Source organism: Stylophora pistillata, chromosome 11 (assembly GCF_964205215.1).
Source record: "Stylophora pistillata chromosome 11, jaStyPist1.2, whole genome shotgun sequence".
NCBI classification, from domain to species: Eukaryota; Metazoa; Cnidaria; class Anthozoa; order Scleractinia; family Pocilloporidae; genus Stylophora; species Stylophora pistillata.
In genome coordinates, this window is record NC_142529.1 from 27,596,595 (window position 1) to 27,623,029 (window position 26,435).

Consider the following 26,435-nt stretch of genomic DNA (forward strand, 5'->3'; position numbering starts at 1 on the left):
TGGCTTTATTTTTCTGAGGAGTGTGAGCGCTTGAAGAATTTATTCTCACGTTTGGACTACCCTCGCCACCTTATCAACTCCACCATTAACACCTTTATTAACTCGAGAATTGCTGACCAGCAGCCATTGCAGGCGTTGGGAAGATTGGCGAAAAATAATGTAACCCCAGTAGCCATACCCTTCAAGGACCAAGACTCCGCTAACATTGTTAAGACACAGTTGAAAGACCTTAGCATTAAGCTCCAAACCACAATGCGGCCTGTATTTGTCAGTCGGAAAATTGGCCAAGACCTTAAAGAATGTGAAACCAAACCACAGCTGGTTAATCAACAGTGCGTAGTGTACCAATTTAAATGTAACCTGTGCGATACAGGGAGCTATGGTTGTTACACACGTGGGCATTTATATGCCCGCGTGGATAGCCATAAGAGCACGTCATCTTCAGTACGCAAGCACCACGACAACGACCACGCAGGTGCTGTCCCTGAGGACCTTCTTAGCTGTTTCAAAGTTTTTAAGAAGTGCATGAACAAATTCGATTGTCTTGTCAACGAGATGCTATAGTTACTTTTCTTTCAAGCCTATAATTTTTTTTTTACTTTAAATCTGTTATTATATTAATCGACGGGGAACTAGCTGATGGACAAACCAAACGAGTGCGTGAATCTGTTGCTTAAAAGATGCAGTATATCATGCAATTCTTCAATACGGTTTAGGAGTTTATCCAGGAAATTTTTACTTCTTTTAAATTCTCTTTTATTATTCCGAATAGCAACTGCAGCTGAACTTCTTAACAGTTACGAGTGGGCCGAGACCAGTGTTTTCTTCTCAATTAGCAGAGTTTAGCTAAAAAGAATTATCGTTGGCAAAAACAAAGACATCGGCTATATTTCTGTTTGACAATACCATAAGGGAACTCTTTCTTGTCACCCTTTACAAGAGATGAATTAAGTGGTACACCAGGATAAATTGTCATTTAAGGGCCGATTATTAATTATAACATAACCAAAGTAAAGCGCGCGCTCTGATTGGTCAATTTAGCGTCCCCCATTTGCCCATGGGTGTACGCTGCTGACGTGAGCAAATCCAAAGACTATTTTTCCGCGCGCGCTTGTTTTTTCTGGTCGCGTAAGATTTGTTAAATAAAAGGGAACTCTTTAGCTACAATGTATCAATGTTATGTTATAAAACAAATGGTAAACACCACAGTGTACACTATTGAGTTATGGATGCACTTGGGAGGTTTGCTAAGCACTCAAGAAGCTAGAGTCGCTCTCGGCTATCGCCTCGAGCGACTCTTACGCTCAAGAAGCTAGAGTCTCTCTCGGCTATCGCCTCGAGCGACTCTTACGCTTCTTTCGTGCTTAGCAACCTCCCGCGTGCATCCATAACTCAATAGTGTACGCTGTGGTGTTTACCATTTGTTAAGTGGAGATGTTCTTCCTTTATTGCATTCAATACTAAACTAAAGATCTGTGTGAAGTTCAGACTTGACACATAATCAGCCTCAGCGAACTGAAAATAAAAAGTTCAAGCTTGGTAGTTTACTTGGTCAAAGCAACAGATCGTCTGAGGAAACATTAATTTCGTGACAATCTCCGAATGCATCAAATAACTGAAATTCAAATTTTTGTCACAGATGTCAACTTTGAATTAAATTTGCAATGAACAAAGTTTTGGAGCCTATTTTTCTCCTTTTTGTATCCCCTGACTAAAATCTTAAACAAAACCGTGAAAGGATGTTAACCTACCAAACCATATACTTGTTGCAATTTTACAATCTTGGTTAGAATATTCAAAATGAACGTCGTTTATAATATTTTATTGGTGCATTTCTCTAAATTCTCCTTTGATGACGACGGTTTGAATTACGAATTGTTAAAGCGCCACACGATGATTGAATTTCATTTACCTCAAGACGACGAGAGTAAATATTAACCAGCGCGTTGAGCAATAAAGCGTCAAAATCAAGCAATTTCCCTAGGGAAGCAAACAAAGGTGGAAATTGTTTAACTTAAGATAAAAATTTATCGAGAATTCTCCGCTGTAACTACTCTTTAAAGTTTAACCCAATGCCGTCACATTTTGTTAAAGAAATTAAACATGAGAGAAAAATGCATGTAACTCTGTTTTCATGACAAAGCTAGAATTCGAATAGGATTAGATTTAATCGAACATGATCTAATGATAAAAATAAGTGAAAGAAGTTTTACACTTCGTTTCGATGACACCATGTCATCATTTTCAAGTGAGAAGAGAATAAAATTTGACAACTTAATATATACCGTGCAAGGCGATAAAACGTTAAATATGCATGTAAAAAGTGACAAATTTAAATAAAATTAAATAAATAGTTTTGCGCGTATGGAGTCTGATTGTGTGTTCAAGCATGGCCTTTTCTTTGTTATGAATAACATTTCATAAATCAGTCAGTCCAGTTTTCGCTTACACTTTGCTGAAGTTCTTATTTCTTGCTTATCCAATGACAGATCTTACGAACGTTCTCAAATAAAAATCGTGACTTAATGACTCAGCTTTGAAATTTGTATAGGTAATGACATGATTTCGAGCGCAATTTGGAATAAATAAGTACGAGTAAATTTTTTCAAAGACTAACAAAATTGCATGAGCCCGTAGGGCGAGTGCAATTTGTGGTCTTTGAAAACATTTACAAGTGCTTTTTTATTCCAAATTGCACGAGAAAATCATGTGATTATGTATTAATAATATACATGAAAAAATACGAGGTAGCTTCTCATAACTACGCAGAAGAAAAGCGCGCGCATCACGTGCAAAAATAATTTATCCAAACCCTGCAAGTGACATCGACCTTGACATTGACCTTGACATTGACATTGACCAATCATTCTGACCAATCAGAATGTCTGGTTTGTTTCTTTCTTTGCACTGAATTACCTCTCTTCTGAACTGAATTAACTGAAAACTGCATTCATCTTAACCAATCAGAACTGAGAAATTTTTTCATGTATATTATTAAAAATAATATAAGTATCAATTTGATGAGGATCTAGCTCCATGGACAGCAAAGTGCTTTTCTGATGGTTTGCTTTACTGCCTGTCTTACTTCACCAATCTTCCAGCAGTAAAGAAAACGGGTTTAACGTCGAGTTAAAGTAAACTAAGACAGCTGCTACTTCCCTTAATACTACTAAGTGTGATGAATATGTTTTACTGTCAGCGATTACAATTGTTACTATGAAGGATGGTGCATAACAAACTACTAACGCTAACTGCACCCACAATGCACTGTTCACTGCCTTTTTGTACCGCGCCATGTTCGGTGCATTTGGTTGGCCCGGCTGTTGTTGGACATGATCTTGTACTTGAGCCTGATGATGACTGAGAACCCGAAAAATTTTCATATACGAGGCGACTGAAATAACAAGGCAAGATGGTGTAATTATACTATCATATAAAATGAGTATACGGTAATCTAATATGTAGCGTAAAGCAGCAACACTAGATAAAATCCAAAAGGTAGCTACAGTGATGTATGTGCGCTTCAAAGTTACAATTTGTCTGTATCTTAACTCCAACAACAGGGCGAGAAGTCTGTCCACGCTTATGGCCGTCATCGTCAGCAATGACACTCCACATAATGCAATGTCTGTAAGGAAAGCGGCGACAAATACGTATCGACAAAGATTCCATTGCTCGTCAGCCACGGACATCCAATAAGTAGCACTGAGAGGCTGGCAAACAAGACCAACCAACAGATCAGTTGTTGCCAAACAGCGATACAAGAGTTTGGACGGAGGATGCAGGGAAGATTCTATGTGAAGGGCAACGAGGATAAGAGAATTGCCAAGAAATGCTGTGATGGAGAGGAGAATGTAGATTGGTAGAAAAGAAATTTTAAATTTTTGCGGAAGCCCACCAACCAGAGGGGGGGGAACAGTACAGATCTTGAAATATCTTGGTCTGTGTTCCACCTCCAGTGAAATTTGTTTACGACATTATTCTGTATTAGTTTCCTTTTTTCTTAGATTGAAGTTATCTGTGATTGCAACGAGAAATATTTCATCTAAACAGCTTCACAACATTGACGATCATTAAAACCTTACTTCCCACTTAATGATCATATAGAGACTTCCTCATCATTGTTTAATCGTTTGGAAAACTTCAGAGAAATCATCACTTTAATTTGTCAAATATATAAAAACACCTGTAACATTAATATTGTTTTCTCTGTGGATAAACAATCCCTCCTTACTTAGCCGACGGGAAGGCACTCATTATAAACGCTCCAGTATGAGTTTTTTGTACCTTGTTGGTGAATAAGTTTGAGGCCTCGAGCAACACAACTGGTGAGCGAAGGAGCAACTTCCCGCAGTGCTGTTAACGAGGACCCAGCTCGCAAGCTGACCTTGCTCCATCGATAGAGTGTCAATCAAATGTCCATATCATTTATGTAAAGTTAATTTTTGGCTCATTATCAACCTCAGTAACATTAAAATATAGAGGGTCTAGGCTAGGGATGTCAAACCCATGTCAATCAACCAAAGAATTCGAATAAATATATAGATTAAAATTGATGTATGGCCACTGATGCAACCTTATTGTAAAATATTCGAATTCAACCGCGTGATTAGCAACATTTTGGGGCTCTTTTACCTCCGTTTCTTCTCCAAGAGTAGAACAAAATAAGAGAAGAGCAAAATATTAGGCGAAAAAGCAGTTTACTGTCGTTTCTTTTACATTCTTAATTTGTTCTCCTCCTTTCACCAACAAATTCTAAGTAAATGTTACGTCATCAGACAAGCTTTTATTTTTCCGGCAGGTGACTTAATTCTTTATGTTCTAATTCCCTCGAGCGATTAGCAATTGTCCTCCGATGATGAAAAATTTATGACAGTGCTGAAGGGAACATGATATTCTATCGATCGAGAAGGAAAATGAAGGAGGGGATAAGTTTATCATTTATAAAACTATCATGGCTGTTGGTTACGTCTTTGGCAACTCTTGTGCACCTTTCTCTTTCTCCAGACTTCCTGCGTGCTTCATATTTTAATGAACACATACTGACCTAGCCACGATACTTTCGGCGTTGTTTTGAGTACGAGGTTTTATCAAGTACCAAATAATTAATTTCACCTTTGTTACATACAAACTGCTTTTCTTTCGACTCTACATTCATTTCAACTTTTTATCATATAAGGGGCAAAATTACTGAATTGTGATTGGTCAAGACAGAGGGCATTTTTTCTTAATTTTTGTTATTGCCCCGGGCAAAATTACTTGAAAATGATTGGCTGAAAATCGCTTAGCAACGGCTGCCAAGGTAAAGAAATTTCTGTTTGTTTTGTAACAATGGCGTCCCGTTTTGCACGAGATCAGTAACAAAACATTTTGCCCCTTATATTATATACAAGTAATCACATGGTTCCTCGTAAAATTAAGGATTAATATCACTTGTGTTTTCGGAAGTTGCAGAAATTGCCCGAGTCGCTGCGCGACTCGGGCAATTTCAGCAACTTCCGAAAACACAAGTGATATTAATCCTTAATTTTACGAGGCCCCATGCGATTACCTATACTAATCTATTCTTTTATTCACCAACGCGGAAATAGCGGAGAGACAAACCCAACGAGTGCGTATCAAACTTTTGGTTAGGATTTTGGCCCGACAATAAGTCAAGCTTTCGCTCCTTATATGTCCTTATCTATTGTTCGAGGGAAAGGGTTTCTATTATTCGCAAGACAAAGGTTTGTAATCACCGGCGCGTAGCCAGCTCACCGAGCGCGAAATTCAAATTTCTTCGGAAGTGATTAGTGTTACAAACACAGCCTTTGTTGGGGAGGGTGTGGTAATGATTGCTGCAACCTAGACACATCAAAAGGGAGTGGGGTGGGGAAGTTTGTGACAAGAAGAGCGAGGTCTGGACGATAAGTAAGCGAAAACTTACGCTTTAATAAAACTCATTTGTGAAAAAGAGTGAATTGATGTATTCATGACAAAGGTTGGTAGCATGCGCTTCAAAGTTACAATGTGTCTGTATCTTAGCCAAAACATTAGGGAGAGAAGTCTGTCCACGTAAATGGGTATTACCGTCATCAAAAACACTCCACATATTTCATGGGCTGTGATGTAGGCTGATTCAAATGCGTATCGACAGAGATTCCATTGTTCGTGGACCTTGAACATCCAAGAAGTTGCACGGAAAGTCTGGGCCACAAGACTAACCAATTGATCAGTTGTTGCCAGACAACGATACAAGAGTTTGGACGGTGGATGTAAGGAAGATTCTTTGTGAAAGGCAACGAGGATAAGAGAATAGTCAAGAAATGCTGTGATGGAGAGGAGAATGTGGACTGCGAAGAAAGGAATTGATTCTTGATGAAGCCCTCCAACCAAAGAAGGGGAGGATGGCAGTTGTTTACGATATATCGTATAGCATATTATCAACTATCAAACTCTTTGCAAATGACACGAAAGTGTACAGAGAGACCGCTGACAGCATAAATGATACTCAAGCCCTTCAAAGCGACATTGATCACTTAGCAAACTGGGAAACTTTATAACAGTTAAGATTTAACCCGGAGAAGTGCGAAACAATGCGCATTACCCATAACCGCGACAACTCGTCTCCTTCGTATATTATGGGAGTTGCAATCAAACCAGTAAAGCATGTGAAAGACCTAGGAGCTCTGAATTCCTATGACCTGTCGTGGGGTGCTCAAGTTGATGGTGCTGTGAGAAAGGCTAATAAAATCTTAGGCATTGTTTACAGAACGCTTGGATCTACAAACCAAGAAGTATTTTCTATTCTGTATATTACTTTAGTCCACTCATTAGGACGGTTGCCTTGTCGTGTCTGAGTGGCTTGTGCGTCCAGTGACTCCAGGAGCTATGCCGACGGGGATGTTTGCACCCCTGGCAGAGCCTACCAAGCCAGACAGGTCAAGCAGTAGGGTGCAGACTAAAGACAGTCCCACAGCCCTCCAGACCTGGGGATTAGGCTTATGTGTCCCTGTCTGAGAAAGTGTTCCAGGAGCCAAAAGTGGTGGTCAACCTATTTGGCTAAAACTTGGCAAAAAAGTTGAGTGTGATAAGATATTTCAAAAGCCACTTTGGCTCACTTCTCTGATTGTTCGTTCTGAAGTTTTAGGGGGGGTCCCCTTAGTGGCCTATGGTGCACTAAAAATTCATCCTCATAAGGGGCACTTTCAAAGTACTATAAAACTCCATTGGTAAATTGTGCTGCCAAATGAATTTGACCATGGACCCTACTATGGTGGAGCTTTTACTTCATAAATGTAACTTTGTTTCCAAGCAATTAGACAGAGAGGGGCCTGGGGCTAAAGTTAAGTCAAATCTGAAGTCAAAATCACTACCCAAAATTGCCATTTTTCAAAAAACCGTAACATTCACCTGTCTTCTTGCCTAACTTTCATACCAAATCCAGTATGTACTTTAGTGACCCATTTATCAAAATCAGTTGAGAAAAACTTGGCTTATTGAGGTTTGTTAAGTTTTTTGGCACAAACTCTTCATGCCCCTCTAAGGCCAAGCAAAATGGAATTTTGAGCATAATTTATGCTATAAGCAGACCAAAGTCTTGACATATAGCCTTTATTTTGTATTTGGTGAGTGAAAATGAAATATTTAAGCCAAATAAATGTCATTATCCTGAAATACCTCGACTCATAGCTTATAATTACTCTAAGAAGGCCTCTGATTAGCAATGCAAACACCCAGCGGTTTAGCAAAATAAAGGTAATTTTTTTTCCTATGAAAACCTTGTTCCAATCATAGAGTACAATTGATGATGTTTTGATCTAGATATGGCGATATTTCTAAAGATGATTGAATTCTCTCTGATCTATGTTTGTGAGGCCATATTTCCATACATATTATACTCCAAGCGTGCAAAGTCTCCGTATTTTGTCAGGCCGTTTTTTAAATTGAAAATAAGGTGACCTTAACCCGGCCGGCCTTAACCATTAAGTTCAGAATAAAACGATCGCTAAAAGATGATCTACGCCTGACCTTTGAATAGTCTGTGAATAGCTCTTGCAAATACCCATCACTTATAGCGAGCATGACCATAAACTTACGTGCCGCAGTGAGCACTGTCCAGGTGACTTGTGATCCATCAGAGATCTTAAGTACTTTAGAACTGAATAAATGGAACCATCCCAAAAAGATGGAATCCACAGTCAGAAGAGCTGGATGAAAAAAATTAATGTTGCTGCTTAAATGAAGTATTCCACACGAGACATGGGATGATGCCAATAGGGTCCGCCATTTTGGACGTGAGAGTATTAAGACTGGATCGAGTTTCCATTCCTCCCACTATTCAAGTGTAAATGTTTGTGTCCTTATTAAGTATAGAAAGTATAGCAATAAGAAGTTTCAGGATAATTTTGCGATGGCACTTTATTCCTTTGGAGGGGTAAAGGATGAACGCAAGGCCGCGTCATGGGCTCCGCTGCGCGAAACAGGAATGACTCCTTTGTTGTCTTGCGATAATGACATAACTATTTGATTAAAACACAATTACAAGGGTTCAGGTGAGTCCGGGGCGGGAGGAAGATCGGGTGATACCAAAGTTACAAGTACAGGTAATTAAAAATATCAGAAAGGGCACATACACGCGCATAAATGTAGCAAATGGCTTTTTTAGTGCCACTTCCGCTAAGAGCGGTCCTCTCAACTTCCCGTCAAAAAAAGATTTTCCTTAATTTTTTTCCTATGAAAAGGGTTTAGGACACATGTTTCAAAATAGTTTGATGGTTTTCCAATTTTCTTTGTTTGAAGATTTTAACTTTCGCGAACTCTCTGCCAAGGGAAGATTAACTAAGGTGTTGCAAAAGCAAAAACTCAGTCAACTACAGTCATTGTGCGAGATTTTTCGACGTTGAAATTATAGGTAGTGCTAATCGTAAGGCATCGTATTATGAACCTTTTCTACGGTAAGCAAATTCCTGTGATTACCGCAAGTGATGGTCAACAGACCCGCGTTACTCAAACCTCAGTGAAGGTTGCGTGACTCCTCGACTTGGTTCAGTCCTCTCACTCTCACGTCCAATATGGTGGGTCAGTCGATACAACAATCGCATCTTGAGGTGTGGTATGGCATGTTTCATAGGAACTGTAACACAAAATGAATAAAGGCTGATAGTTTCGAAAGAAACTGTTTGGGGCTGCGTCGGTGGGAGTAACGAAATAATTTGGATATATCAACAAAGTTGAAATGGTAAATTGGCCACCGTAATGATTACAAAAGCTGACGTTTCGAGCGTTAGCCCTTCGTCGGAGCAAAATATTTGTTGTCCAGCTCTCCTAACTATGGATTTCTTATTTACTTCCGGATGATTTGATTTATTCAGCTCTAACGTACTAGGGAAATGGGATGGATCTCAGCCTCCGGCGGGTCACCTGGACGCTACTCAGTACAACCTGTACGTGCCATCCTGCTCTGTTTCTGATGTCATCATGCGTATTTACAAGAGCTAGCAAGGTTATCGAAAGTTTAACCAAAGATCTTCTGTTAAAGGTCGTTTTCGTTAAGCTCACTTAATGTTGCATCAAAAAATGGGCCTGACAAAATATAGAGACTTTGCATGCTTTTGAGTATACAGTAAAAACCCGCAAGTAAGAACCTAAAAGTTAAGAACCTGTTAGCCTAAAATTTTCCATTTATACCCCCTATAAACAAGAACCTATTTAGCCTAAGAAAATTAAAATAGGTTCTTTTTTGCTAAAATCATATAGTACATTACAGGTACACTGATATTATTTACTGTAATCATAATCGAAGAAAAACCAGATTGCCATTGCTGTAAAACATGATTTTCTTAAGAAAAATGAGTGCAAATATGTAGTTACAAAATATAGGATAATTACCAACTTGTTATGCAGGTGTGTTTTTCTCCAAGAATAAGAACCTGTTTTAAGAACCTAAATAGCCTAAAATTTTGTTAAGTACCATTTATATAAGAACCTGTTTAGGCTAAGTCCTAAAAATGTAGGTTCTTACTTGCGGGTTTTTACTGTAGTATGTAGGGAGATATGACCTGAAAAATATGAATCAAAGGAAATTCAAGCATCTTTAACAAATATTGTCATATCTAGGTCAGAACATCATCATTTGTGCTCTATGATGGGTACTAGGTTTTCAAAGAAAAAAATTACCTTTATTTTTCTAAACCGCTGGGTGTTTGCAGTGCTACTCACAGGCCTTCTTAGAGTAATAGTAAGTTATTAGACGAGGTATTTCTAGACAATGACATTTATTTGGCTTTAATGTTTCACTTTCACTCACCAAATACCCAATAAAGGCTTTATCTCAAGACTTTGGTCTGTTTATAGCATGAATTATGCTCGGCCTTAGAGGGGCATGAAGAGTTTGCGCCAAAAACTTAACAAACCTAATAAGCCAAATTTTTCTCAACTGACTTTGATAAATGGGTCACTAAAGTACATACTAGATTTGGTATGAAAGTTATGCAAGAAAGCAGGTGAATGTTATGGTTCTTTGAAAAATGGCAATTTTGGGTAGTGATTTTGACCTCAAATTTGACCTAACTTTAGCCCCAGGTCCCTCTCTGTCTAATTGCTTAAAAACAAAGTTACATTTATGAAGTAAAAGCTCCACTATATTAGAGTTCATGGTAAAATTCATTTGGAAGCAAAATTTATCAATGGAGTTTTATAGCACTTTCAAGTGCCCCTTAGATGGATGAAATTTTGGTGCTCCATAGGCCACGAATGGAACCCCCCCTGAAACTCCAGAACGAACAGTCAGAGAAGTGAGCCAAAGTGGCTTGTGAAATATCTCATCACACTCAACTTTTGTGCCAAGTTTCAGCCAAATCGGTTGACCACCACTTTTGGCTCTTGGAACACTTTCTCAGACAGGAACACTTAAGGCTAACAACCTTATCTTGTTAAAGAACGTGTTACGGAAACAGCAACGAAGACAACCAATATCCTGCAAGCAGACCTTCCAAGGTCTTCGAACCGTATGACTGCCAGTGGTGAAAGCTAGAAAGAAACTACTGGCAAGAAGTTGGAAGTGAAGAGTGCAAAAATCATGACCAGGATTGGCTTTTGGAATGTACTTAGTAAGTGCGAAACTGGGAAGCTTGCACAAGCTACAACAGTAATGAGATGGTATAACTTGCATGTATTGGGCGTAAGCGAAAGCAGATGGATTGGGACAGGGAGATTAAAGACGGTGTCATGCGAGACAGTATTGTGTTCTGGGCGGGACGATGAGCTACATCGTGAAGGTGTGGAAATTATTCTGAAGAAAGGAGCAGACAGATCGGTATTGGAATGGAAACCAATTAATAGTCGCCTCATAAAGGCCAGGCCGAAATGAAAGCAAAACAACTTGACCCTATTTCAGTGTTACACTCCGACCAATGATAGTGAAGATGATCTGAAAGACAATTTCTATCTCAGGCTCCAGGCAGAGATTGAGCAGGTCCCAATGCAAGATCTTATCATCATCATGGGGGATCTAAATGTCAAAGTTGGTGCCGATAACTCAGCCAGGCACAGAGTGATAGGAAGACACGAGAGTGGTGTCATCAATGAAAATGGAAAACGGCTTGTTGAGTTTTGCACAACTAATAATTTGGTGATAGGGGGCAGCCTTTTTTCTCACCGAGAGATCCATAAAAGCACATGATGATCCCCGAATGGCAGGGATAGAAATCAAATTGACCATCTGCTGATCAATGGAAACTTAATTTAATTTAATTTAATAATAAGTTCTTATATAGCGAATTAAAATTGAACTCTATTCGCTTTACAATTAATTAATTCAATTTATTCCATTTCACTGCAATTACATGGGAAAATAAAACAAAAGAACACACAATAATAACAAATTAGGTTACATAACAAGGCAGTGGGGAAGACTAGAAGGGAACTGACGAACCATACGTGCTAGTCAACCCATTATGAAGAAAATATACGGATATATAAAAAACTTAATCAAGGTATGTAACTGGCTAGCAGCTAACTACCTAACTGAGTAATCTAACTAACTTACTAACAATTACAATTCAATAAAAATCCTATACATGCAATTATCGCTGCTCTATCTAAACTAACGAAGTATTATGTGTTATACATATATTTGACAACGCACGATGTCAAAAAATCTGGTGGCTTAATTTTTGCAAAGATAAGTTTTCAATAAGCGTTTAAAGGAGTCACCAGATTCAGCGTTTTTTATGCATTCAGGTAGCTGATTCCACAAATACGGTGCAGCGTAGGAGAATGCTCTTTACCCATACGTTTTACTTCGAATTGTTGGGACCTCAAGTAGATTCATGTTTGATGAAAGGTATTTTCGTGCTGGAATATATCGACTAAGAAGTTCAACTAGATAGGTTGGAGCCATGTCATTTAGTGCTTTGTATGTTATCAACAGTCTCTTGAATTGAATTCGTTTTGTGACCGGGAGCCAATGAAGTTTCATATGGAAAATGGCGGAGATCCCTTCCGGATGTCAAGGTGAGGAGAGGATCTGACATTGAAAGTGACCATCATCTCGTAACAGCCTACCTTACACTGAAATTAAAGAGTGCAGGGCGTCTAACCAAGGGGCGCAGCCGTTTCGATGTGAGCCAACTGAAACACCCAAATGTGCAAAAATATTTTATCGTGGAGGTGCACAACAGATTCGAGGCTCTTGTGGAACTAGGCGGAAGGGAGGATATTAACGATGAAGGGGTGAATAAGAACTGGGAGAAAATTGTTACTGCTCACAATGATAGCAGCAAGGCATGTCTAGGCTGCAGGCAGCGAAGGCCAAAGGAATGGATGTCATCTGATACCTGGAAAGCAATTGAAAGTAGACGGGGATTAAAGAAGCCCGTTGAAAGTTATAGATTCGAAATCCAAACGGCTTAAAGAAAGGCATCAAGAAATGTATCGGGCAGCGAACAAGGAGGTAAAAGGCCGAGCAAGAGCAGATAAACGAAAGTACATGGAGAACCTTGAATCCCAGGCGGAAGAGGCAGCTGCGCGCAATGAACAAGCAACAGTATAAAAGATCACAAGATAATAACAAGTAAGTGCCACACAACAAACGTGCTTGTAAGGGATATAACGGTATCCTATTAACATCAGAGGGAGAGCAACAACGGCGATGGACGGAGCACTTTAGAGAACTTTTAAACAGACCACCGCCAACAGTAATGCGAAACATCTAGGAAGCCGCAACTGACCTTGACATCAACGCAGACGTTCCAACTAGGAGGGAAATCATCCAAGCCATTAATTCCCTGTATAATGGAAAAGCTCCTGGCCATGATAATCTAAATGCCGAGCTGTCTAAAGCAGCCCCTGAGCTTGCGGCAACCATTCTGACCCCTTGTTTAAAAAGATCTGGGAACAGGAAGAAATTCCGACAGACTGGAGCAGAGGAGTGATAATCAGGATACCAAAGAAAGGGTCTCAAGGTGATTGTAACAACTGGCGAGAAATTACCCTTTTGTCTGTGCCAAGTAAAATCTTTTGCAAGGTCATTATACTGCGCATTACCCAAGCTGTTGATGACATCCTACGGAACGAGGAATCTGGATTTCGCAAGGGGCGTGGATGTACGGATTTTATTTTCACACTGCGGAACATACTTGAGCAATGTACTGAGTGGAAGAGGGAGTTGTATGTAAATTTCATCGACTATCAGAAAGCGTTTGACAGCATTCGTAGGGACAGTCTTTGGTAGATTCTGAAAGCATATGGCATTCCACAAAGCATTGGTAATATCATCAAATGCTTTTACTCAAATTTCACATGTTGCATCAGTCAGGGGGATCTAAGTTTTGAAGTTAAAACCGGTCTACGGCAGGGATATGTCATGTCGTCCATGCTATTCAATATTTCTAAAGAGTGGTTCCTTTGTAGAACAATGGAAGATCAGCGAAGAGGCATGAGATGGACCCCTGTTACTACGCTCGAAGACCTCGACTTCGCAGACGATTTAGCCCTATTGTCCCACACTCGACAGCACATTCAGGGGAAGACAGACCGACTCAGCATGTTCAGCAGCCAGGTCGGCTTGAGAATTAGCTTGAAGAAGACGGATGCCATGTGTGTTAATGCCCCTTCCCCAACAAAGATCTGGGTAAGAGGACAGGACATTCCAAACACCAACAGGTTTACATACCTTGGAAGTGTGCTCTGCCAAGATGGAGGTACCACTCTAGATATACAAAGCAGATTGAACAAAGCAGGGTATGCCTTTATGAATAAAGGCTGATAGTTTCTGAAGAAACTGTTTGGGGCTGCGTGGGTGGGGGTAACGAAATAATTTAAATATAGCAACAAAGTTGAAATGGTAAATTGGCCACCATTACGATTATAAGACTATTATAAGGTATCAACGAACGCTTTTCATTCCACTAATTTATTCGTGTTTTTCTCGTTGCCATGTTCCCACCAATCACGTAGCTCCTTTTTCTGTCTTTAAAAGCACACACAACCCACAATTCCCCTATTCGCTCCGACGAAGGACTAACGCTCGAAACGTCAGCTTTTGTAACCGTAACGGTGGCCAATTTACCATTTCAACTTTGTTGATATATCCAAATTATGCCTTTATGAGCTTAAGATCAGTGTGGAGGTCAGCAAACTACAGCAGAAAGACGAAGCTTAGAATCTATCAGAGCTGCATATTGTCAACTCTCCTTCACTGCATGAAAATCAAGATTTACGAAGACTTAAATGTTGCGTAAATCCGCGTAAAGTTTTTACGAAGCTTTAAGTTAACTTTACGTACTACGGAAGGGTAAGTAAAGGAAGCTTTACGCGAAGGGAGCGTAAAGCCAGCGTAAACCTTACGTACAGTTTGTGAGTCGACTTTACGGTTATTTACACCTAGTGTGAATGAAACGTAAAGTTGTTTATTGTTTAGCCCAAATGGATCGAGCACATAAAATGGAATAATTCAGTGAGATGTAGGATTTTTAATAGTTAAGCACAAATAATTATTTGTGCGAGCACAATTATGAAACATCTCCAAAACAGTCTAAGCCTAGTTTGAGTTAAAAGCTTGCAACAATTTTCATTTTGAAAAATATGGTCTGAACTGGGACTTTGTTATTGGTAAACATAGTAACCGAATTGTATTCTAGTTGGGCGAAGCTCAGCAAATAATTCAATTTGCCTATTTCTCAGATTATGTTTTGTCGCTGGTTCTACAACGTTTTTGTCGTTCCCTTTTGCTTTGATAGGAATGATCTTACCTGTGAAAACCAGCCAGGGAAGTTAAATAATAACCTGAAATTTTAATACTTCTAAATACTTTGTAGATATTCTGGACACTTCTCAGTAAGAAGGAACTCTACTGAGCACAGATAAATCCCTTGATGACACATAACACAGGACTCAAACTGGTACTGTAAAATTCCAAATGTTTATTCCATTCAAAGTTTGGTGAGGTACATTTTTTAATTAAAAACACTTAATAAGAGCTTAATGATACAAAAATGCAGCTTTACGAAAGCGTAAATATGGCGTAAATTTGCTTAAAGTTGTATGACCAACTTTACGCTAGTATTTAAAGTTGTTTAAGGCGATTAAAGTTCAATTTACACGGTCGGTGCGTAAAGTTGACTTAAAGCTAGCGTAAAGGTGTTGAATCAGCTCTATGCTTGTTTACCTAGCCGCTTTAAGTGCTCTTAAAGATCAACTTTATATTACCCGCGTAAAGGCACATTAAAGGTCGGTATGTAAATATATTATTGAATGTCAATAACATTCAACTCCATCACTAAAACTTTATGAAGACTATGCAATCGATTCGTACAAAAGCTTGCGTATGCAAATATAGACCCTGCTCGCTATGCCATGATAATGTGCCACAACAAGGGCGAAACAGCTGTCCATGGCTGCCACTCTACGGGTGATATGGTTGTGCGCATGCGTACAATATTAGCCGTACCAGGAGATTGTAATATAAGTGTGCTTTAGTGCTGTCATTGGTGTTGTTTACTATTTTTTGAGCACAGAGGTTACAAATGATCTTCTCTCCATACGCGCGCCGTGGGAGAACGGTTTTATAGTTCTTAACAGCCACCACATGTTTAATGTAGAGCTAGCGAATAGATCGGATGCTTACCTCCTACACGCCATCTCTTAACTTAGAATTCAACCTTAGAGCGCAAACGAGAGCTAGCTGGCTACGCTGTGCTGAATTGCTTTAATTAGCCGAAGTGATCATTCACGCCTAATGATGTATGAGTAATTTGACCGTGCGTCACTATACCGCCAACTTAATGCTAAATATAATTCCCTATAAAGAAGCGTGAATTTACATTTACAGAACCATTAAACTGCCTTCACGCTGCTGTTTAATAGCGGCTTTACGCCACAATTCCGCCAACTTTACGTCAAGCGTTTTAGTGCTCATTTTTTTTAAGTTTTGAAAAGGGTTTATTCATAGCAAACCACATAAGTTACAAAATAAAAGTGCTAACGCACGTGGGCTCGGCCCCAACTAATTATTAATAAACAGTCCAAAGTTCCAAAGTTCAAGAGTTGTTAATTATATACGAGTATTAAATATTACTAATATTAATGTAAGGTTATAAATAATTCCAAGATAGTTAGGTCTAATATTAATATATGCTTAATATATAATATTGGTATGGCTAGGGCTAACATAGACTAATATTAATGTAACTCTAGGATTGTTTAATGCTAATTCTAAGTTTTAAATAATTCCAAGTTAATTTAATAAAATGTTAACTAAAGCTTAAGATAATCTTTTTACAAAAGTATTCTATAGGAGTCCCCATCAATTGTACAGATTGATGGGGACTCCCAAGCGTTTCTAAAGTTAGATAACGAGAGTCTGAAGTAGTCGCACGCAATTCTGTTTTTGGTCTCGCTGAGGGCATAGCGAATTATACCCTCAGGGGGGTCATTCCCATTGTGGAAGGTAGATTTATTTCGAAATTTCCAGATGCTGCATAGAATCGTCTTAATTAGAAAGCGGGCAATACGATTCTGTTTTGGACTAGCGGGGGTCCAACGGAAAAAGAAAACATAGGTACAGGATGGGAGAAAGCTAGTTCCAAGGATAGAGGAGATAATAGGGGAAAAGTAGGTCCATACAGATTTCACACGGGGGCAATTGAGAAAACAGTGATCTATAGTTTCTTTACGGGAACAGGAGGCGCACTTATCTGAGTCGATATATCCCCAATTCTTTAGAGAATCGCGGACCTTAATAGCGCGAAGTACAATTTTCCAGAGTATGTCGTTCTTATAATTTTCAGAAAAGTCATCTCGTACTAAATTCCAAAATTTGTCAAGATTAAAGTCAATCGGAAGGAAGGGAGTCCAAAAGCGATGAAGAATTGGAGGTGTGGAGTTTTCCTTCAAGAGAGTTCGATAACATTTCTTGGAAGAAAATTCAAAATCGCGCCACTCCGTGCGGGAGAGAATCCCACGTAGAGTGGTGAGCGCCGAGAGAACATTCTCATAATAGGGCGTCAAGATCTGTGTACTCGGGATGGAGTTATCTCGAAGAGAGCTCCACTCCGAGCGACAAGAGGCAAGCCTAGAGCCTAGAAAATATCTGGCCAAATAAAAGGATTTTGATTCGCGACTATCTAGATTAGAAACTACTGAGGCTAATTTAAGAGATTTACCTTTGATCAGGAAATTCAAAATGCCGAGACCGCCACTGTTAAGAGACTGGTGGCAGGTCGCTCGGCTCACTGTTTCAATTTGACAACCCCAGACAAATGGCCAGATTAAAGCGTTCACCTTAGAAATTACCCATTTTGGGACACACAAAACTGTAGAGAGATATAGGAGCTTGCTAATTCCGAGGGTGTTAACGATGAGTGATCGGCCGACAAGAGAAAGAGAGCGGGATTTCCATAAATTTAGATGTTTTTCTAATTTCTCTACTCTTGGCTGCCAATTATCTAATTCAGTATCGCGGCCGAAAACAACGCCTAGAATTTTAATTTTTGTCACCCATTTGAGGCCAAGTGGTTGGTCGCCGCGCTTACGCCACGCCCCCAACCACATGGCCTCTGTTTTCGTGAGATTAAGGCGTGCCCCAGAGCCACGCTCGTAAATGTTAATCATGTTGAATAGAACTTGCAGAGAGCGATAAGATTTCACTATACAGGTCGTATCGTCAGCATAATTTCCAACTTTTTAGCAGAGACCACGTGCGCCCGGAAGGAGAAAACCTTCGATTTCAGGATTATTTCGGATTTTGCATGCGAGAGTTTCAACGCACAAAACATAGAGTAGGGGAGACAGGGAATCCCCCTGTCTTACCCCACGAGACAAAGGAATCGCATCGGTTAGCCATTCATTAACAATAACACGCATATTGGCCCCATTATATAAAGTGTTAATCCAAAAACAAAAAGACGGGCCAAAACCAAAACGGGGTAAGAGGCTTTGCAGAAAGGTGCGATTAACGCGATCGAAGGCTTTCTCTTGATCTAAACTGAGCAAAATGCCGGTTTCATTCGTGCGGTCGATGTAATCTAAGATGTCCCTGAGTAAATGTAAGTTTGAAGTAATTTTGCGTCCGGGCACAGAACAAGTTTGATCAGGGTCAACGATATATTCCAGAACTTTAGAGAGTCGAAGAGAGAGAACTTTTGAGCATAACTTATAGTCAACGTTTAAGAGAGAAATCGGACGCCAATTTTTCAGATTCTTACGATCTCCTTTCTTAAAAATAACGCGTGTGTTGCTCATCTTCATGGAATCACACATCTCTCCGGTTTGGTAGCATGCATTTAAGACTTGACATAAATGTGGAGCTAAACGATCCCAAAATCTAGCGTAGAATTCAACCGAAAGGCCATCAGGGCCAGGCGATTTATTCCTATTCATATTTTTCATAGCGAGAGTAAGTTCGTCAAGCGTGATCTCGCCTTCACAAGATGACGCCTGATCAAAAGTTAATTTCCGTGATAGAGAGGATAAAAGATCTTCTTGAAGAGCAGCATCTATCGGTTCTTTGGAAAAGAGCTGAGTGTAGAAATCGATATGAGCTTTTTCAATCTCTTCTTGGGAGGAGACTTCGATACCGGTAGAATCATAAACCGAAGAGATGTGGGATCGTTGAGCTTTAATTCTTTGTAAATTAAAAAAGTACCGACTGGGGCGTTCGCCTTCCTCTAACCATTCTGCTCTACTACGAATAATGATTCCTTCGACTTGTTTAGTTCGAAGGGCTTTCAAACGACAGTCGGTGTCAGAAATTAAAGGGATAACGGAATTGTCTCCGTCAACTAAACGTTGACGAAGACGGATCAATTTGTTCGTCAAAATTACCTGGTCTCTTTGCAGTTGTCTTCGCTTTTTACGGGAAAAGGAGATCGTTTCTTCTTTAATAGACTGTTTTAAAAACTCCCACCAATCTTGGAGACACGGAAAACAAGATAAAAAACGTACATGGTCATCGATTAATTTCTCTATGGTAGCGCAAAAATCCTTATCGTTCAAAAGAGAGTTGTTAAAACACCAAACGCCTGGACCGCGTTTTACAGCGGTGGGAATATCAAAGGTAAGAAAAACAAAATCGTGGTCGGATATCGAACAAGGGCGAATGTCACACTTAACGTCGAGTGATAATAAATCTTTCGAAATTAAAAACTTGTCCAGTCTACTCCCAATTGACCGTGTGGAATTAAACCACGTAAATTCTCTTGATCTTGGATGCAACTTTCGCCAAACATCTGAAAGCGCGAAATCACTTTTTAAAGATTCGTAATCTTTGTGTATAGAGATATTCCCACCAAACTTATCGAGAGCGTTGTCGTAACAATTAAAATCTCCTCCGATGATAGTCGCAGAGGAGGGAATGAAAAATTCATGAATCGAAACAAAAAAACTTTTCCGTTCGGTAGGATTGGTAGGAGCGTAGATATTGACTAGATTGATATCAAAGTCGTTGCACCTGATCAAAACACTGACAATACGACCTTGTGAGTCCTTCTTCCAAGATACGATTTTGTTTGAGCATGTCGAAGAAATCAAGGTGACGACACCACCCTGTTTCCCCGAGGCAGGGGACCAAAAACTACGGCCCAGCCATCTACGAGATAGAGATTTTATAGTAGATTCAGAATGAATTAACGTTTCTTGTACAAAACAGACATCACAGTTGGACTTCTCGATCAAATCAAACAAGAAATTGTAGGTAAGGGGGTTTGCTAGCCCTCTTGCATTAATAGTTAAGAGTTTGAAATAACTTGGAAAAAAGACTCACTTAAAAAGGTAAAAAAACTTACTTGGACTTTTTAGAGTGTCTATTTTTTCCTTTTTTCTTTTCCGTGGGGGTAGTTTCCTTTCGACTTGGAGATACATCGGATGATTTTCTTTTGAGATCATGGGTGGTTTCCATGTCATTTTCGGTTTCAAGGGTAAATGAAGCTGTGGTAGGAACAGGTATCGATGAGCGTGGCCTTCCGGTGGTGAGCGTAGGTGTAGTGGGTTTACGAATGCAGGCAAGGGACAGATCAGGCAAGCGAGCAGGTGTACAACGGGATGACGGCTTGATGGATTTGGGAGCAATGAAGCCATGAGGATCCAGAATCGGGGAATCAGAAGAGACGGATGACGGTTGAGAAGATTGTTCGGAGAGATTGTGCGAGGGCAGTTCAGGTTGAGAGTGTTGCTGTTCAGGTTGAGAGTGTTGCGAAGGTTTTTCTGGTTTAGAATGTTGCTCGGACTGTTCAGGCTGAGAGGGTGGTTGAGTCTCGTTGAAATGTTCAGGTTGAGAAGGTTGTTCCAGTTGAGAAGATTGATTAGTTTCATTAAAGACGTCAGGCGGGGGGGAGACGGGAGGCAAATTCTCAGCAAGTTCTTCGTTGACGGGCGGATTTGGCAGAGGAAAATTTTCAGAAGATCGTTTTGGTGAAAGAAGAACAGAAGCAAGTGGAGCATTTTCGTCAATAGAACCATGGTCGTCTGATACATCAATGTTTACTTCATCCGTTTCATCGGTTTCGGCACAGTGAGTGAGTGGAAAGACCCAAGAGTAATCACAATTGATCCCCAAGTGGCCTTCCTCTTTACAAATACAGCATAGAACGGGGCGTTGACACTCTGACGCCTCGTGGCCAATGCCTTCGCAATTGAAGCAAATCTTGTTGGGGCAGCCATTTGCAAAGTGTCCAGAACAATTACATTTGCGGCAAGTGGGAACTTGGCCATTATGTCGCAGGAAGATCTGAAATTTTCCAAATCTCAGGAAACTCGGGATAGGTTTAAAAACCCGAACACGGTAGTATCGAAAGCCATTGTAAATAGCGGAAGCATAAGAATGCTTACCTCTCCGGTAGTGTAACACCTCACAGTAAGGTGCTAGGCGTTTAATTATCGCCAAATCTGATAGTTCAAAGGGCGCGTCGTAGATGGTGAGAAATGTTAACGGTTTGTCAACATCTTGTAGGGCGTAGTTTTCTGAACCAAGTTTTAGAGAATTGAAGCTTAAAAACCTTTCTTTGGCGGTCTCAGACTTGAAAGTCACGACGACTTCCCCATTAAGTTTTCGTTGGAGGCATTGTATGTCTGTAAATTCAATGTTCAGCGCCGAAAAAGGGTCGAAAACGGAACGAGCAGTCGCTGATTTAGACGGTGTAAAAAAAGCGGTTCTCGGCCGCTGCGGCATGTTGTTTTCAATAAAAGCAGAAACCCGCTTGTTTGGCACATCATTTCCAATATTTCCAGAGGTACGTGCAGCTCTCGACGCATATGATTCTCCAGTTACGATCGATGAGTCTTCAATGGTTCCATCGGCAACTAAATCTTCTAACAATCCCTCAGTATTCATACCTGAATCCATAAATGGCACACAAAGCAAATGAAAAAAAGGCCCAAAGGCCAGACTAACCTTGAATCGACAAAGTTAAACTTTGGGTAATCGAGGAGCTCAAAATCTCACGTCTGAATTAGTACTGTACAGTACTGTACTGTACATGTACCTGTATTTCATTTACGCCATTGATTAAAGGTAGCGTAGAGGTTAACTTTACGGTTTACGTGAGCGTAAAGTCGCATAAATGCAAACTTACGCTGCATTTAAGTCGCGTTTAAGACGTAAATTTGCGTTTTCGTGCTGTGGCTTTACGGCTCGGAATGCTGGAGAATGACAGAACAAGACCTCTCAAGACTAGCATCCTTCCACACAGCTAGCCTCAGGAAGATTCTGAGAATCTTCTGGCCTCGGAAAATATCAAACGACCAGCTACTGAGAAAAACCAAGCAGGAGGATATTCGTACACTTGTCGCAAGGGAAAGATGGAGGTGGATTGGACATGTGATGCGGAAGCCCAGTCACGAAATAGCCAGAATTGCAATGTACTGGACACCTGAAGGCAAACAAAGCAGAGGGCGCCCGAAAACAACTTGGCGCAGGACTGTAAAGAAGGGACTAAGGGAGCTCAATTACAGCTGGAGCACCATTGAAAAACTGGTTAAAGATAGGCAGGGTTGGAAGGATTTCGTTGCTGCCCCATGTGCCACACAGGCATGATGGGCAGTAAGTAAAGTAAGTAAGTATATTACTTTAGTAAGACCTATTCTTGAATACGATTCCCAGTGTGGCGTCCATACTTAGTAAAACACATACTAACACTTGAAAAAGTCCAAAGGAGGGCATCTTGTCTTGCGCTTGCACCATGAAATGCATGGACAAATGGAGTACGAGAAACGCATCAAATTTTTGAACTGGCCCACTTTAGAGAAGCGGAGACTCTTCATTTCACTTATAGAATGTTAAAAAATTATTTTTGGCCTAAATTACCCGAAGTTCGGGGATTTTTTCGAACTCACTCGAGAAAAAAAGGACACGAGCTAACCAGTTTTTTAAATTGAGTGTGAAAAATAAATGTTCATTTTTTTTTCGCATAGTGAAAGAATGGGATAATTTAATCTGTTTAAAGCGAGGTTAAAGTATGTTTAAATATGTGAATATGTAAATAGCGATAGGCAATAATCAATGTATAAACTTTTTTTTTATGTTTTACTTATTAATTCTTTCTTGGAAATGTTTTAGGGTGAACCACGTGTTTCCTTTTCGTGATGTAATTAACTTACTTTTATTTTCTTTCCCAGGAAAAGTAACGCTTTGCAGACACGTTTGTTGTATCTCGATCGCTCAGTGAAGCGTTGAGGAGAACAACACAATAATAGGCAAACTAAAAAAATTCGCGGTAAAAATGGACAAAACCGGATAATGTGTTGAGAAGTAAGACAACGAATCGAAAGACAGCTTCCAAAATTATGATTCGAAGTGATTGTAAATGTTTTTATAACATAACCAAAGTAAAGCACGCGCTGTGATTGGTCAATTTAGCGTCCCCCATTTGCCTATGGGTGTACGCTGCTGACGTGAGCAAATGCAAAGACTATTTTCCCGTAAGCGCCTGTTTTTTCTGGTCACGTAAGATTTGTTAAATAAAAGGGAACTTTTTAGCTACAATGTATCAATGTCATGTTATACATACCTGGGATTACCAAGAAAGCAGCAAAGAGAACCTATTACCTTGTTCAGCTAAAAAGAGCTCACTTTCCACCAAAAGACCTTTGCCTCTTTTACACGGCATGTGTACGATCCCTAATCAATTATGCAGCACAAGTTTTTCATTACTCTCTCCCTGAATACCTCCACCAAGAACTAGAACGTATTCAGGAAAGATCCATGAGAATCATTTGTCCTGGTATGCAATACGAACAGGCCTTAGCTATTATGAATCTTCCAACTGTGAAAGACCACCATGAAAATATGTGTACAGCAACATTTCGCAACACAATGAACAATCCTCAGCACAAATTAAGCAAACTTTTACCACCCCGCTATGTAGGCTCTCATAAGTTAAGGCACTAGCGTACCTTTGCTTTGCCACTTTTCAAGACAGACTTAAAAACAGTTTTTTTATTGCTTCGGCCAGAATAATCAACAGCCTCAAATAATGTACAAGTTCCCCTTAAGACGAACTACGTATTTATTTAATAATAAGATGAATACATACATAGTAGTTTTTATTTTATATCTGTGAATACGCAATTCAGTTCATGCTGCGAAGTATTTACCAATAAAGTATCTATCTATCTATATAAAACAAATGGTAAACACCACAGCATACACTACTGAGTTATCGATGCACGCGGGAGGTTTGCTAAGCACTCAAGAGGCTAGAGTCCCTCTCGGCTATCGCCTTGAGCGACTCTTACACTTCTTTCGTGCTTAGCGACCTCCCGCGTGCATCCATAACTCAATAGTGTACGCTGTGGTGTTTACCATTTGTTATTTGTACTTGGAAAAAATAGAGGGAAAATTCGTTTTTAGCCAAAGTATGACAAATTTTGGTTTCCCGGCGAATTCTAGATCTTAGTTCGAATCTGGACGCCAGTACAAGTTGCTTTTACCAAGTACTACAGGCTACGCACTTAGTCTCGATCGATCTGAAAGAGAACTCTGTTACAACTGATGATGGTAAATTTTATTTCACATCCTTTGCCAAACCCAGTTGACATATGCAGGTGAAAAATCATCATCTTCACATATTTATAAATATCACGAATATTTTTCTACTAACCAAAAAAAATTGAAGACTAAAACTAGACCAGCTCGTTTGGATATAAGGCGCCAACATTAAGCGCTTTTCACTGATTAGCGAGAAATAAAAAATTTGACTTGTTTTAATCGTCTTAAATTAATTTGACTTGTTTTAATCGTCACAAACAAATACCTCGAAATGTTTAAAGAAGAATAAACATGACAGTAATATGCATGCATATATTTCTTCGATTATGATTAGATATAATTATGATAAAGTTTGAACTAGTGGCACGAAAAACATTTTTAAGAAATATAACTCGTGTTTCCACTGCTTTTCTTTCCGCAGATTACCTACGAACTTCGAGCAAAAATTTCTTTGAGCTGACTCGTCCCATCTTATAACAAAGATAAGTATTCTCCGACAATAAACGCGACTTTACGGTCACCTTTGAAAGTGTTCAATACAAGTATAACTCATGTGAAATCTAACTCCATGGACAGCAAAGTGCTTGTCTGATTGTCTGCTTCCCTGCTTGTCATACTTCACTAATCTTCCAGCAGTAAAGAGATGGATTTAACGTCGAATTAAAGCAAATTAAGACACCTGCTACTTCCCTTATGACTACTAAGTTTGACGGAAACGTCTCAGTGCTCAAGTTAGTGATTACAGCTGCCACTACGAAATATGGGGAATAGCAAACTACCAATGCTAACTGCACCCTCAGTGCACTGTACACTGCCTTTTTGTGTCGCGCCATGTTCAGTGCATTTGGTTGGCTCGGCTGTTGTTGGACATGATCTTGTACCTGAGCCTGATGATAACTGAGACCCCGAAAAATTTTTATATACGAGGCGACTGAAATAACAAAACAAGATGGTATAATTATAGGGACAGACCAAATAAGTATACGGAAATCTAATGTATAGCATAAAGCAGCAACAATAGATACAATCCAAAAGGTAGCTACAATGATGTATGTGCGCTTCAAAGTTACAATTTGTTTGTATCTCAACCCCAACAGCAGAGCGAGAAGTCTGTCCACGCTTATGGCCGTTATCGTCATCAAAGACGCTCCACATAATACATAGGCTGTGGTGTTGGAGGACTCAAATGCGTATCGACAAAGGTTCCAGTGTTCGTGGACCACGGACATCTAAAACGTTGCACGGCAAGGCTGGGAGACAAGACCAACCAACAGATCAGTTGCAGCCAGACAACGATACAAGAGCTTGGATGGTGGATGAAGCGAAGATTCTTTGTGAAGAGCAACAAGGATGAGAGAATTTCCAAGAAATTCTGTGATGGAGAGGAGAATGTGAAGTACTGCGAAAGAAACTGATTCTTGTTGAAGTCCACCCGCTATAGGAGGGGAGCATAGCAGTTCTTCAGATTCTTTCGCCTGTGTGCCACCTTTCGTGAGATTTGCTGTGGACATTGTTCTATCTTCGCTTCCTTTTTCTAGCAGGTTTTCTGTGATTGTAACGAGAAATGAGGCTCGGACGGGACACGCCTACCAACGATCGATGAAACCCTATTTTCTAGAGAATTTCCACAATCAGAATCCTTCACCTGCGTTTAAGCATTTAAAATTCGTCAGAAAACTCTCTGTTGTATCAAAAAATTACCAGAACCTGCGCGGTACGTCAGTTAAGAAAGAACGCTATAATGCAAATGTGGAGACATCTGTCATGAAACCTTCACTGACTGGATGCTAGTCATATCATATCATTTTTGTGGAGTTGCCAGACAACAATACAAGAGTTTCGTCGGCGGGTGAAGAGAAGATTTCTTGCGAAGAGCAAACAAGTTTCCCTAAAAAAAAAAACAATAAAAATGGAAAAAAAAAAAATCAACAAAACCGTGAGTGTACGAACTGAGTAATTTTAAGCCTTAAAT

General features: G+C 39.8%; 2 protein-coding genes and 1 pseudogene across 2 annotated transcripts in view; 1 reads left to right on the plus strand and 2 right to left on the minus strand.

The window, feature by feature from the left end:
* Positions 1-564, plus strand: part of LOC148720950 (uncharacterized) — a 1,718-nt gene extending 1,154 nt beyond the window's left edge. Inside the window, exon 1 of the mRNA XM_088739144.1 lies at positions 1-564. This exon is cut by the window's left edge and continues 1,154 nt beyond it. Within this exon, the coding sequence (XP_088595270.1) occupies positions 1-564 (564 nt within the window).
* A 19,489-nt stretch (positions 565-20,053) lies between these two features.
* LOC148720951 (uncharacterized) lies at positions 20,054-21,913 on the minus strand. Its single transcript, XM_088739100.1, has 2 exons — positions 20,339-21,913; positions 20,054-20,068 (listed from the first exon to the last, which is right to left on the minus strand). Exons 1-2 carry the CDS (start codon positions 21,818-21,820, stop codon positions 20,054-20,056), a joined length of 1,497 nt encoding a protein of 498 aa, XP_088595226.1. The 5' UTR covers positions 21,821-21,913.
* A 2,357-nt stretch (positions 21,914-24,270) lies between these two features.
* On the minus strand, positions 24,271-26,368 carry LOC148720952 (melanocyte-stimulating hormone receptor-like; annotated as a pseudogene).
* Between the last annotated feature and the right edge of the window lie 67 nt (positions 26,369-26,435).